Source organism: Myxocyprinus asiaticus, chromosome 40 (assembly GCF_019703515.2).
Source record: "Myxocyprinus asiaticus isolate MX2 ecotype Aquarium Trade chromosome 40, UBuf_Myxa_2, whole genome shotgun sequence".
Classification (NCBI taxonomy): domain Eukaryota; kingdom Metazoa; phylum Chordata; class Actinopteri; order Cypriniformes; family Catostomidae; genus Myxocyprinus; species Myxocyprinus asiaticus.
Window position 1 is genome coordinate 23,956,301 of NC_059383.1, and position 14,268 is coordinate 23,970,568.

General features: G+C 43.6%; 1 protein-coding gene across 1 annotated transcript in view; it reads left to right on the forward strand.

Annotated features, from left to right (window-relative positions):
- The window catches only part of LOC127431352 (solute carrier organic anion transporter family member 2B1-like), a 32,930-nt gene that overhangs the window by 3,391 nt on the left and 15,271 nt on the right, over positions 1–14,268 (forward strand). Inside the window, exons 3-10 of the mRNA XM_051681769.1 lie at positions 6,620–6,757; positions 7,039–7,201; positions 7,395–7,625; positions 7,721–7,819; positions 9,681–9,811; positions 12,028–12,130; positions 12,723–12,887; positions 13,287–13,476. Coding sequence (XP_051537729.1) covers positions 6,620–6,757; positions 7,039–7,201; positions 7,395–7,625; positions 7,721–7,819; positions 9,681–9,811; positions 12,028–12,130; positions 12,723–12,887; positions 13,287–13,476 — 1,220 coding nt within the window. The remainder of the gene's footprint in view (positions 1–6,619; positions 6,758–7,038; positions 7,202–7,394; positions 7,626–7,720; positions 7,820–9,680; positions 9,812–12,027; positions 12,131–12,722; positions 12,888–13,286; positions 13,477–14,268) is intronic.

Consider the following 14,268-nt stretch of genomic DNA (forward strand, 5'->3'; position numbering starts at 1 on the left):
TATTATAATTTTTTTTTTTTTTTACGTGTGTGTACACTCAATCGCTAACACAGAGTTGCAATAATGTGGTTATGCACCTGAACAATAAAATACGTTGCAAAATTCATTACAAATTCCAGCCCTAGGTGTGTCACTAAAATTTTACTGGAGCTGACCTGGTTAAATTTGAGTGATTAATCCTTGTCTGACAAGGGAGATTAGCAACTGGTTTTACCTGACATTAGCCACTTTTCTACCATTGGGCCGAATGTTTCTTAGCATGGTAAGTGACAGTTCAGGATGCATTTCCACAAGAGCACGGTTTGGTATGGGATGTTAATAAACGGTCTAGTTCTCACCGTGGTTACTTGGCTAGCTAACCAAACTCAGGTAAGGGAACAATGCTGGTGGAATGGCTGAAGTGATTTGTCACTTGTCAAATCAATCCATTCTAATCCTAATTTCGCAACACCACAGTGGAATAAGAAACCATAAAGCTCGGTGTTGTGTTTTTACACTTACACAGACAGTAAGAAAGACACTCAGATTAGGTTTAAGTAAGTCTAAATGTGAACGAAGACTTCTTCCCATAAAAAGTGTGGCTAGAGACTGACCTGTGGTTGAGTGAGCCACGTTCCTATATGCCAAAAGGAAGTTTGCTATCTTTTCTTGCAGTGGCTCTCTCTCCTCCCATGGCTTTCAGAGACTGTTTCAGAGACTGAATAAAGCCTTCAGCCAGGCCATTCATTGCAGGGTGGTAAGTAGCAGATGTGGTGTGCTTAATGCCGTTTCCTGTAATGAATGACCGGAATTCCTCTGAGATAAACTGAGTACCATTATCACTGACCAACTGCTCTGGTAAGACTGTGTGGGAGAACAATGTGCGGAGCAGGTCAACAGTCTTTGTAGATGTGGCCTTTTTGACTGGAAATACTTCTGGCCATTTTGAATATGCACTACTACAAGGAACATTTTATCAAGGAAGGGTCCTGCATAGTCGATGTGGACTCGCTGGTGGGCCATTCCCACACATGTAGAGGTGCTGCTTGAGGCTGTCGTTGAATTTGTTGACACCCAGAGCATGTTTTGGCTAGATCTTCAATTTGTCGGTCTAGTACAGGCCACTGAACATAGCTTCTGGCCAGGCTTTTCATTCTAGCCACTACTAGATGTCCTTCATGGAGGGCAGAAAGGACCTTGGCTCATAGCTTAGGTGGCACCACCACTCGGGTACCCCACATGATGCATCCTTGTGTAACAGAGAGCTGTTTACGGCATTTTGAATAGTCAGGAAGTGCACTTGTGTCCGCAGAGCGCCACCACCTGGCGCGGGTGCCCGAAACTCCCGTCCAGGGCCTGTAGGTTTACGTCATCCCTGACGGCTAAGGCCTACGGTGCCGCTGGACAAGCCGCCTCCGTCCTGCACCCCATGGCTCTCCTGCAAGTACACCAAGCCAAGGCACTAAAAGAACTGCACGAGGGTAGTTCTGACCCGGGATTGATGCAGAAACTGCGCTCGGTGACCAACCTCGCTCTCCGGGCGACAAAGGTCACGGCACGGTCTCTCGGGCAGGCGATGTCCACCCTGGTGGTCCAGGAGCGCCACCTTTGGCTCAACTTGGTTGAGATGCGAGAGGCTGACAAGGCACGGTCCCTTGACCCCCCATTTCCCAGGTTGGCCTATTCGGCGACACCGTCGAGGACTTTGCCCAGCAGTTCTCAGTGGTGAAGCAGCAGACGGAGGCCATACAACACATCCTGCCCCGGTAAGCCTCAAGACCCCGCACCCCGTCTGTTCATCACCAAGGGCGTCCTACTGCAACAACAACACTGGCTCAGCCGCAGCACGCCCCCATGGCCCGGCCCTGGTGTGGAACCCAACTCAGGAAGCAGACGCCACCCGTCTCACAGCCGGCGGCTAAGAACCTGAGGAAGGCTTCGAAGTGCCCCTGAGATGGGCGACCCAGGGGCAAGGAGACCCACTTCTCTGGAGCTGGTGAGCAGACCACTCCATCCCCCAGTGGAGGGCCAGGAGGAGAATCTTTTGTTTCATTTTCATTTAATTTCGCCGCATGTCCAAGACACTGTGGTACCCAAAAATTCAACAAAAGAGCAGTTTTCTTGTTCCCTGTGTCACATGTCTAGGGCGCACAGCCGTGGTCACGACCACCGTCCCATCTTTGCAGGTATGGCGCTCCAGCGGCGGTCCCCCCGCCCCTGTGCGCCCAGCTGTGGCACAAACACGCCCACATGGGATTGGGTCCGGTGAACTATGGGGACAAGACTCCTCCCCCCTCCTCGGCCAATCTTATGGTGGGTGGCAGGAGCCAGGTAAGTGCTTCGATGTCCCTGGACTCAGCACGGCCACGGGGCTCGAATCCCCACGATGTGGCACCTCGAGTTTGGGCGCGTGGCTCGCACTTTCCAACCCGTTGCGATGGCTGACACGGACCGTCCAACTCGGCTACGTGATTCAATTCGCCGCTACCTTGCATGCGGTCATCTCTACTCTTCTGCTCAAGGGCGTGATAGAGCCTGTCCCTCCAGCCGAGATGAAGAAAGGGTTCTACAGCCCTTACTTCATCGTACCGAAGAAAGGCGGTGCATTGCGACCAATCCTGGACCTGTGAGTACTGAACAGACTTCCAAGATAGGCTGGGGCACCGTATGCAATAGGCACGCAGCCACCGGCTCCTGGACTGGCCCGCGGCTGCGTTGGCACATCAACTGTCTAGAGTTGTTGGCAGTACTGCTCGCCCTGCGGAGGTTTCGGCGTTGATCCAGGGTAAGCACATGTTGGTCTGGATGGACAACACAGCGATGGTAGTGTACATCAACCGTCAAGGTGGTCTACGCTCCCATTGCATGTCACAACTCGCCCGCCGTCTCCTCCTCTGGAGTCAGCAGCGCCTCAAGTCGCTACGAGCCACTCACATCCAGGGCGACCTCAACACCACAGCGGACGTGCTGTCATGTCAGGTTACCCTCAGGGGAGAGTGGAGACTCCACCCTCAGGTGGTCCAGCTGATTTGGAGTCGATTCGGTCAAGCATAGGTAGACCTGTTTGCTTCCCAGGAATCCTCCTACTGCCTGCTTTGGTACGCCCTGACCGAGGCACCCCTCGGTATAGATGCGCTGGCACACAGCTGGCCCCCTGAACTACGCAAATATGCATTTCCCCTTAGTGAGCCTACTAGCACAGACCCTATGCAAGGTCAGGGAGGCCAAGGAGCAGATCATCCTAGTAGCACCCTACCGGCCCACCCAGACTTGTTTCTCGGATCTCACGCTCCTCGCGACAGCCCCCACCTGGTGAATTCCCCTGAGGAAGGACCTTCTTTCTCAAGGATGGGGCACCATCTGGCACCCACGACCAGACCTCTGGAATCCCTAAGTGGCCTACCACCCGTGGTGGTAGACACAATCACTAAGGCAAGGGCTCTCTCTATGAGGCACCTGTATGCCTTGAAGTGCCGTCTGTTTGCTAAGTGGTGTTCTTCCCGATGCGAAGACCCCAGAGATAAGCAGTCGGATCGGTGCTTTCCTTCCTGCAGGAGAGGCTGGAGGGGCGGCTGTCCCTCTCCACCCTGAAGGTGTATGTAGCCGCTATTTTGGCTCATCATGATGCAGTAGATGGTAAGTACTTGGGGAAGCACGACTTGATCATCAGGTTCCTGAGAGGCACTAGGAGGTTGAATCCCACCAGACCGTGCCTTGTCCCCTCGTGGGACCTCTCTGTAGTCCTTCAGGGTCTACAGGGAGCTCCCTTTGAGCCCTTGGAGTCAGCTGAGCTTAAGGCACTCTCTTTGAAGATTTTCCTCCTGACTGCGCTCACTTCCATCAAAAGGGTAGGGGACCTGCAGGCGTTCTCTGTCAGCGAATCATGCCTGGAGTTCGGTCCGGGTTACTCTCACGTGATCCTGAGACCCTGACAGGGCTATGTGCCCAAGGTTCCCACGACCCCTTTTAGGGATCAGGTGATGAACCTGTAAGTGCTGCCCCAGGAGGAGGCAGACCCAGCCTTGGCGTTGCTGTGTCCAGTGCGAGCTTTACGCATCTATTTGGATTACACGCAGAGCCTTTGAAGCTCCAAGCAGCTCTTTGTCTGCTTTGGTGGACAGCGGAAAGGAAGCACTGTCTCCAAACAGAGGATCGCCCACTGGGTCATTGATGCCATCGCGATGGCATATCAGGCTCAGGACGTGCCACCCCCTGCGTGGTTACGAGCCCACTACACCAGGAGTGTGGCGGCCTCCTGTGCCCTGGCCAGTGGCGCCTCTTTGGCAGACATCTGCAGAGCAGTGGGCTGGGCAACACCCAACACCTTTGCAAGGTTCTACAATCTCCAGGTTGAGCTGGTCTCGTCCCGTGTATTGACAGGCACAAGCAGGTAAGTTCCGGGACAACTGGCCGGGTGTACCGCTTGCACATAGCGCCTTTCCCCTCCCTTGAGGTGAAGACGTGCACTCTTGACTCCCAGTGTGCTGGTTCCCCGAAGGCGACCCCATGTGATATCTTCCGCAAAATCGTTTCACTGTCAGCAAACTGCGTCTTCCTTGGGCAGAGGCCCCTCTGCCCCCAGTCGCCATGCTCTGTAGAAACTCCTCCCCCTTCGGGTAGGACCTACCATGGGACCTCTTCACATGATATACTTCTGACAAGACTCGGTAAGACCATTAGATGTACACTATATTGCCAAAAGTATTCGCTCACCCATCCAAATAATTGAATTCAGGTGTTCCAATCACTTCCATGGCCACAGGTGTATAAAATGAAGCACCTAGGCATGCAGACTGCTTCTACAAACATTTGTGAAAGAATGGGCCGCACTCAGGAGCTCAGTGAATTCCAGTGTGGTACTGTGATAGGATGCCACCTGTGCAACAAGTCCAGTCGTGAAATTTCCTCGCTACTAAATATTCCACAGTCAACTGTCAGTGGTATTATAACAAAGTGGAAGCGATTGGGAATGACAGCAACTCAGCCACGAAGTGGTAGGCCACGTAAAATGACAGAGTGGGGTCAGCGGATGCTGAGGCGCATAGTGCGCAGAGGTCGCCAAATTTCTGCAGAGTCAATCGCTACAGACCTCCAAAGTTCATGTGGCCTTCAGATTAGCTCAAGAACAGAGCATAGAGAGCTTCATGGAATGGGTTTCCATGGCCGAGCAGCTGCATCCAAGCCATACATCACCAAGTGCAATGCAAAGCGTCGGATGCAGTGGTGTAAAGCACGCTGCCACTGGACTCTAGAGCAGTGGAGACGCGTTCTCTGGAGTGACGAATCACGCTTCTCCATCTGGCAATCTGATGGACGAGTCTGGGTTTGGCGGTTGCCAGGAGAACGGTACTTGTCTGACTGCATTGTGCCAACTGTGAAGTTTGGTGGAGGGGGGATTATGGTGTGGGGTTGTTTTTCAGGAGCTGGGCTTGGCCCCTTAGTTCCAGTGAAAGGAACTCTGAATGCTTCAGCATACCAAGAGATTTTGGACAATTCCATGCTCCCAACTTTGTGGGAACAGTTTGGGGATGGCCCCTTCCTGTTCCAACATGACTGCGCACCAGTGCACAAAGCAAGGTCCATAAAGACATGGATGAGCGAGTTTGGTGTGGAAGAACTTGACTGGCCTGCACAGAGTCCTGACCTCAACCCGATAGAGCACCTTTGGGATGAATTAGAGTGAAGACTGCGAGCCAGGCCTTCTCGTCCAACATCAGTGTCTGACCTCACCAATGCGCTTCTGGAAGAATGGTCAAAAATTCCCATAAACACACTCCTAAACCTTGTGGAAAGCCTTCCCAGAAGAGTTGAAGCTGTTATAGCTGCAAAGGGTGGGCCAACGCCATATTAAACCCTATGGATTAAGAATGGGATGTCACTTAAGTTCATATGCGTCTAAAGGCAGATGAGCGAATACTTTTGGCAATATAGTGTATATACCCCCCCCCCCTTTTGGGCGAGGTGTGGTCTCTGCGGTGTCTTCCCCTTGGGATGGACACCCCCTGACGTAGACACTTATGGCTCCCAGTCAGTTAACAAATTCCACTCTTTTTGGGGAGAAAAGAGAGGGAAAGAGGCCTCGGCTGGGCTAGCCTGTCCCTATAGTTGGGCAGTTGACTTGTTCCTGATGGACAATTCGAGTGTTGGGGGAGGTTACGTGACGGCCTGGTGTGCTGGCTACGAGACACACAGCGGTCTGCCCGTCACACACCACCAGTTCATGTAACACAGTTCAGACAGTTGTGGCATTTTGTATAGGGACCCCTAGTGTCACTACATCAACACAACATCGTGTGAGTGACAGATAGGGAACGTCCTGGTTGCTTTCGTAACCTCCGTTCCCTGATGGAGGGAACGAGACGTTGTGTCCCTCTTGCCACAACACTGAACTACCCGCTGAAATGGCCGGGACCTGGTCTCGGCTCCTTAGCACAAAACCTGAATGAGTGGTTTCATACCAGCTCCTTTTATACCCGTATGTCCGGGGGAGTGGCATGCAAATTCCACTCGCCAATTCTCATTGGCCTTTTTTCAAAAAAGCACAGGTGTTTGGGGCTCCCAAGAGTGACCCCTAGTGTCACTACATCGACACAACGTCTCGTTCAGGATGTTTTATCAATTCTCTGTTTGTGTGTTTCAGTTCTTTATACTGTGTCATGGGATGCTACAGCTTGCTCAGCTACTGGTGTCTGGCTATCTAAAAGGGTCCATAACCACTATTGAAAGAAGATATGGATTTTCAAGTCAAAAATCAGGATTGCTGGCAGCTTTCAATGAGGCAAGGATAAAATGCTGATTTCCTATGAATGATACAAATCTTACAGACCTAAATGTTTGTTTCTGTTGAAATTAGTCTTGACAATAATCATGAATGGCCTGAAGGGAAAACACTCTTATTGGGCTTTGATGTCAAGTTGTTAAATAAAAGTTGTTAAATGGCTCTGACAGCAAAAGTTGAGGCACCAAGTCTTGATATATTTATTTCAAAATGCAAATATATGGTTTGGTTATATAGCCTACATCTGACCAATGTTAATCTCTTCTTCTTGTTAAACAAAGGTGGGGAATACAGTTCTTATCGTGTTTGTTAGTTTCTTTGGCAGCCGGGTTCATCGGCCTAGATGTATTGGAACAGGAGCAATGATTGCAAGTGTGGGAGTGTTCCTTATCGCATTGCCTCACTTCATTAGTGCAAAGTATGAATATACAGACTCCAATAGCTGTGAGTACAAATTCTATAATGTCATATGTGCTGAAATGGTGTCTAGTGCACTCTGAGGCATATAATTTTATACATTCATAAATTATTTTTTAAAGAGAATCTAATTGCAGTTTCTTTGCATCATTAAACAAGTAAATGTATTTAAATGAACCTTTACAGTATATTGTTAATAAATTGTTGATTTGTTCTGTAGATGCCAAAGAGAATAGGTCTGGCATTTGCCAATCAGAGAGCATATTCCAAAGGAAAATGGAAGTGTCTAACAAGACATGTGATAAAGAAAAGACTGATGCTTACCTAGGAGTGTATCCAATACTTCTTTTGGGCCAGTTACTGTTCGGGATTGGGGGAGTCCCCATACAACCTTTTGGGATTTCCTACATTGATGACTATGCAAAAAAGAGGAATTCACCCTTCTACTTAGGTTTGTTTAGTAAAAAGAACTGGAAACACTGGATTCTGTTTAACATTCATTTACTGTAATAGGCCTCTTTATTTCACCTATAAATTTGTCTCCAGGTATACTCTTTGCAGTCACAGTAATAGGGCCAGCATTTGGCTACATGATGGCATCTCTCCTGCTTCGTTTGTATGTTGACATTGACAAGATGTCTTTTGGTAAGTCAAATGAGTGTGCCATTCTATAAACATTTATAAATGTGGTTAATGCATGTAGCCACACAGAGAAGGTCTGCATAAAGAGGTTTTTCAGGATCATTTCGAGCTATTGAATTATTTCAAATGACAATACAAAGCTAACCTTTAACTGAAGTAAAACAATTGAAAGAGGGGAAATATATAATTATTAAATAAATATTTTTCTCCAAAACACGTTGGCCACAATTATTGACACCCCTAGAAATCCTTATGAGTAAAATATATCTGAAGTATATTCCCATTCATATTTAAAACATTTTAGTGCACCTGGGTGACTAGGAACATGAAATTGTTCAGCCATGTCTTCCTGTTTCACAGGGGTGTAAATATGAGGTAACTCACAGGCCAAATTCCTTTAATCAACATTCACAGTGGGTGAGATTAAAGAATATAGTTCTGATGTGCGGCAAAAGGTTGTTGAGCTTCACAAAATGGGAAGTGGCTATAAGAAAATAGCCAAAGTATTGAAAATGCCCATTTCTACCATCAGGGCAATAATTAACAAGTTCCAGTCAACTGGAGAGCTTAAGAATCGGACTGGAAAAGGATGTGTGTTTATATTGTCTCTACGCACAGTGAGGAGGATGGTTAAAGTGGCCAAAGAATCTCCAAGGATCACAGCTGGAGAATTGCAGAAATTAGTTGGATCTTGGGGTCAGAAAGTCTAAAAAAAAATAAATAAATAAAAATCAGACATCACCTACATCACCACAAGTTGTTTGGGAGGGTTTCAAGAAAAAAGTAAAAAAATAAACTCTGTTCTCATCCAACAACAAACTCAAGTATCTTCAGTTTGCCAGACACTACTGGAACTTCAAATGCGAACAGGTTCTATGGTCAGATGAAACAAAAAAAAGAGTTTTTTGGCAGCAAACATCAGAGATGGGTTTGGCGCCCACAAAGATGAAGAAGTACCCAATGCCCACGGTTAAATGTGGTGCTGGATCTTTAATGTTGTGGGGCTGTATTTCTGCCAAAGGTCCTGGACATCTTGTTTGGATACATGGCATCACGGACTCTATCAAATACCAACAGATAAAAAAATCAAAACCTCACTGTCTCTGCCAGAAAGCTTACAATGGGCCCTGGTTGGATCTTCTAGCAGAACAATGATCCAAAACAAACATCAAAATCAACACAAAAATGATTCACTGACCACAAAATCAAGGTTCTGCCATGGCCATCCCAGTCCGCTGACCTGAATCCCATAGAAAATTTGTGGGGTGAACTGAAGAGGAGAGTCCACCAACATGGACCTCTGAATTTGAAGGATCTGTAGAGATTCTGAATGGAGGAATGGTCTCAGATTCCTTGCCAGGTGTTCTCCAACCTCATTAGGCATTATAAGAGAAGACTCAGAGCTGTTATCTTGGCAAAGGGAGGTTGCAAAAAATATTGAATAAAAGCGTGGCAATAATTATGGCCAGCGCCTTTTGGATACAAATATTTATTTAATAATGAGATATTTCCCCTGTTTCAATTGTTTTACTTCAATTAAAGATTAGATTTTTTTGAATGAAAGATCAAAAGGATAAACAATGCAGATTTTTTTATTTGCTCATATTTACCAAGAGTGCCAATATTTTTGGCAACAACTGTAAATACGTAAATAAATAAAAATAAAAATAAAAAATATGTCAGCAGTTGTACTGAACATGTTTTGACTAGTGTGTTTTGACTGGGTTGACCTCAGGATTCAACATGTTTAGCTATGTTACTATGCTCCAATATTTGACGTACTGTATCAACAACTTTGGCTTTATTTCTATTGAATGTGGGTAATCTATTATAAATGTTATGACCTGTTGTTTCCATTTTTCAGATAAAATACTTTTGAAAAATGATGACCCCAGATGGGTTGGAGCTTGGTGGTTGGGGTTCATTGTGGCTGGCACCCTCCTATTCCTGACATCTTTGCCATACCTGTTTTTCCCCAGAAAGATGTTCAGAGAGGTATATCACAAATCTCACCTCTGGCCTCTTTGACTCTTTGAAAATGGTGTTGATATCCAAATTTGAAATTTTGACTAATAAAACTTATAACTAGTGATGGATAAAAAATATAGATGTCCCTATGCAATGTGATCTTCATTTGAACGGTCCTAATACTTATACTTAAACCCCAAGACTGATGCGAGTAAATCACTCACATATGCAGGGCTCCAGTTGAGGGGGGATGTGAGGGGATGCCCCCTTGTAAAACCACTATCCTCTCTTACCATCCCCTTTAGATCAATTGTGTCATGTATTACTTAGAACTAATCATGAAAGTATTTTTTTTTTTAATTATTATTATTATTCTTTACATTTACAATATTCAGCTGGTCTTATGATCTCAACATGGTGGCGCTCATGAATGTGCACCCAGAACCATATGTAGAATAACAAAGATTTTTCTCTGCTTAAAATTCTGATATGAGTCTTCATCTCATTTTAAACGTATTTTCTATAAATAATGTTCTACTATTGCTATTTCTTTATGTTTAAAAGTTTATCAATGTTACAAAGTAGGTTTTTGGACCAACATCAGAAGATGTCCAAAGCAGAAAACCGAAGTCTCAATAGCCAGGGTATAAAGCTATATATATATATATATATATATAGCACCATTAAAGTACAAGAATCTAGTATTGTTACTGAAGCAATCTGTTGCCAATCTTGAAGTGAAAAGAAAAGAAACATGAGTCCCAAAGGAGCTTGTCAGAGCCTGTTCTTCTCGCTCTTGCTCAACTTGATGAAACACCCCTTCTAACCTCCCATGATGTGAATGTGTGTTCATGATTAATATGCTTGCATGCTGGACTAAATGTTTGCATTCTGAAGTCTCTAATATAAGCATGTTCAAATGTAGGTTGCAAAATCTCAAAATGAATGTGGGTCAAAAAGGGGCTTATTTTATGAAGTTAAAAGTAAAGACATCACACTTCAGATTTATTTATAAAACAAACCTATATGGTCCATGTGCCAACATTTACTTAGAGACTTTACAACATAGACTTAAATGGAAGGAGGAAAATCTAAGGTGTATCTTGAAGTATATCTAAGGAAAAGTATATAGAGACTTGGGGATGGGCTTTATAACTTTAACTTTTTAACTTTAACAGTAAGCAACCTACTAGCAACCAACACCCTAGCAACAACCTTGCAATCTCCTGTCAACCACTCACAACAACTTAGCATCGTGCCGCAACTTCTGCACGGACAAACCCCTATCGAATATTTTTTTAGAAAATCAAAAAATATAGTTGTCACTAAAAAAAATCGTTAATGCTCTTAAAATTCCACCAAATACTGCAACATAATTTCTACTGTTTCTCTAATAGTTAGTTGGTATTAAAGGGATTCACCCAAACATGAAAATTCTCTCATCATTTACTCACCCTCATGCCTCCAGTGTGTATAACTTTCTTTCTTCTGTAGAACGCAAATTAAGATTTTTAAAATAATATCTGATCAAAACTCAAAAGGTCCAAAAAGGACATAAAGAGAAGCATAAAAGCAATCCATATGACTCCAGTGGTTAAATCCATGTCTTCTGAAGTGATATGATAGGTATGCATGAGAAACAGGTCACTTAACAGGTACTTAAGTCCTTTTTTACAATAAATCTTCACGTTTGACAGCACAAACCAGTAGGTAGCTGAATGTGAAAGTCACTTCCGCACCAGAATGTGGAAGGGAAAGTGAAAGTGTAGATTTACAGTCAAAATGGACCTTTAAATATTGTTCTGTTTCTCACCCACACCTATCATATTACTTTAGAAGATATGGATTTAACCACTGTAGTCTTATGGATTACTTTTATGCTGCCTTTATGTCCTTTTTTGGCCTTAAAAGTTCTGGCCACCATTGTCTTGTATTATATGGACCTACAGAGCTGAGATATTATTCTAATCTTCATTTGTGTTCTGCAGAAGAAAGAAAGTCATACACATCTGGGATGGCATAAGAGTGATGTACTGATGATTTAATTTTGAACTATCCCTTTAACTCCAGCAGGCTGTATGACTGCTGTCTCTAATGACAGATAAATGATCAACGGTTAAATAAATAAAAAGTTTGCAATATGTGCATTTCTACCTCTTACCTCATTTACCACAAATTCTTGCACTCTCATCTTGAGGATTATGTGATATGTCAACAATAAATTTAGTTGTAAGCATTTTCAGGAAATTGCTGAGGTCTCAGTGGAATCATCATCTGAGAAAATATTGGAGAAGACAACCAGAACTGAAGCAGCATCTGAAATGTCTCTCACTCAGTTCCTAAAAAGTATGTTTTGCCATTTTACCCATCAGAGATTGTCGTAGTCACAAACTAAGTAATAATAATGATGATGATGATGATGATGATGATGATGATGATGATAATAATAATAATAAACATGTATAAGTTGTGCAATTGTATGTGACAAGTATCAATCTTAGTGTGATTTGTAAACACCAGGGATACAATAGCCTACATTAGAGCTTCTTATTGACTAACAGCCATATTTGGCACAATAAGAATGTAAGAAAACTAATGATAAGATAACACCCAGATTTAAGATAATTTTCTTTTGATGTTTTGATGTTCCTCTTGCCCAGTAAAACAGAGATCTAGTGAAACTCAATATTTCACAATGTGACTTACCAGATGCCAAATACTGACTCACATTTCTTTAATGTGAATTGAATGTTTATTTAACCGCCGTTTATTTTTAGAGTCATCACATCACCCTGAGATCCTTGGATATGATCACTAGATTTATCAGTTTACAACATAATTAAAATGTTCTTGACCTTTATGGACTTTCTTTATGTGCTGTAATTTACAGATGTTCTTGAGATTTTCAAATAGTTTTATGTCTCTTATCTTTCCACAGACTTTCCCAAAATCACAAGGAGAACTATGCGGAACCCAGTCTACTTGTTGGTTGTGTTGGCTCAGGTGAATCTTGCTGCCATGGTGGCTGGATTAGCCACTTTTATGGCCAAATTCATAGAGAGGCAGTTCACACAGACGGCCGCCTTCTCCACCATGATGATAGGTAAGCTAGTGAAGAAAACTAAGCATACATTTTTGAGTTACTCATTCAAGAAAACCCTTCGCGCCACCAAATCTGTGACAATATGTGCTGAGTGTTTATGGCTTATGTAAACATGTGGTATCTATTCAAAGGTACAACTCTCAAAATAATCATTCAGCACTATTACCACTTCTAATCCCAGCCGTAATCCACATATAATACATTTTGTGACTAAGACAAAATCTGATTCAAAGACAAGCTTTTGTCTGATAGAGTAACAACCCTCACTAATTTTTTTTTTTTTTTTTTTTAAACAGTGGGATTGATAATGGAATGCACTGTACCATACATTATTTAGTATGTTAGCATTAGTGATTGAAGAGTGTGTATGTTTTTTGGTGTATGTGTGTGTGTTCACAGGCGGTTTAAATATTCCCTCAGCCATGTTGGGCATTATGGCTGGAGGGGTTATCATGCGCAGGTTGAGTCTGTCCATAAAATCTTCAGCTGCAATGTGTACCATAGCAGTTCTCATTAGCATGTTCTTCGCAATTCCACTTCTTTTCCTTGGCTGCCCCACACAAAGAATCTCTGGCGTCAAACATACTGGGTGAGAGTTAAGTCATGGAATGCTTGGGAAATTTTACATTTGCATGTTGAATTGTGCAGTTCACATGTATACTTATGAATTTTATTAAGTATTTTATATTGCATCTTTTCTATTTCAACACATGTGCATACACTCAAACCTTGAGCATCATGAACAGTGTAACTGCTGTGAAAGAAATCATCAACTTACGTCAGTGTCACAACTCATAAACAGCACCATTTAGGTCTGCTAAAAATGAATCAGAAAGCACGGCCCATATAGGAAAGTAAAATCATTGAGAGAGCAAGACCTTTGCTTACGCCTCGTTCATCTCATATTTTTTCTCATGAGAAATAAATCCTTAATTCAGTCCTTCACAATGTCACAAACTGAGTTCAGATTTGTCAAGATACCAAAGTTTGCCATCAAAATTCAGAGATTTCAATATAAACTCAATTTCTTAACACATTCTTCTAATACCAAATCACAGCTATGGTATCCACATTGGTAGTATAGCTCTATTCTCTTGCTGTCAACTATTTTTATTGCTCCTTTTATTGCTTCTGAATTTTTGAGGAACATCTGAGGCAAAGTTGTTACATAAGACCTAACAGAAAACATCATAGCGACTTCTGAGCAATATCATTTTCATCTGTGAGACAATGATAGCTAAATAATCTAATAATCTGCTCACATATGGATGAAACTAAGGCAACATAGGGTAGCCCAAATTTAAACCAGTTCTGTCCTCCAAGCCAAGGCTGATCTGCTTTTGTTTAAGACCCCTGAAATTTGGCTTCCATTATGAAGTTT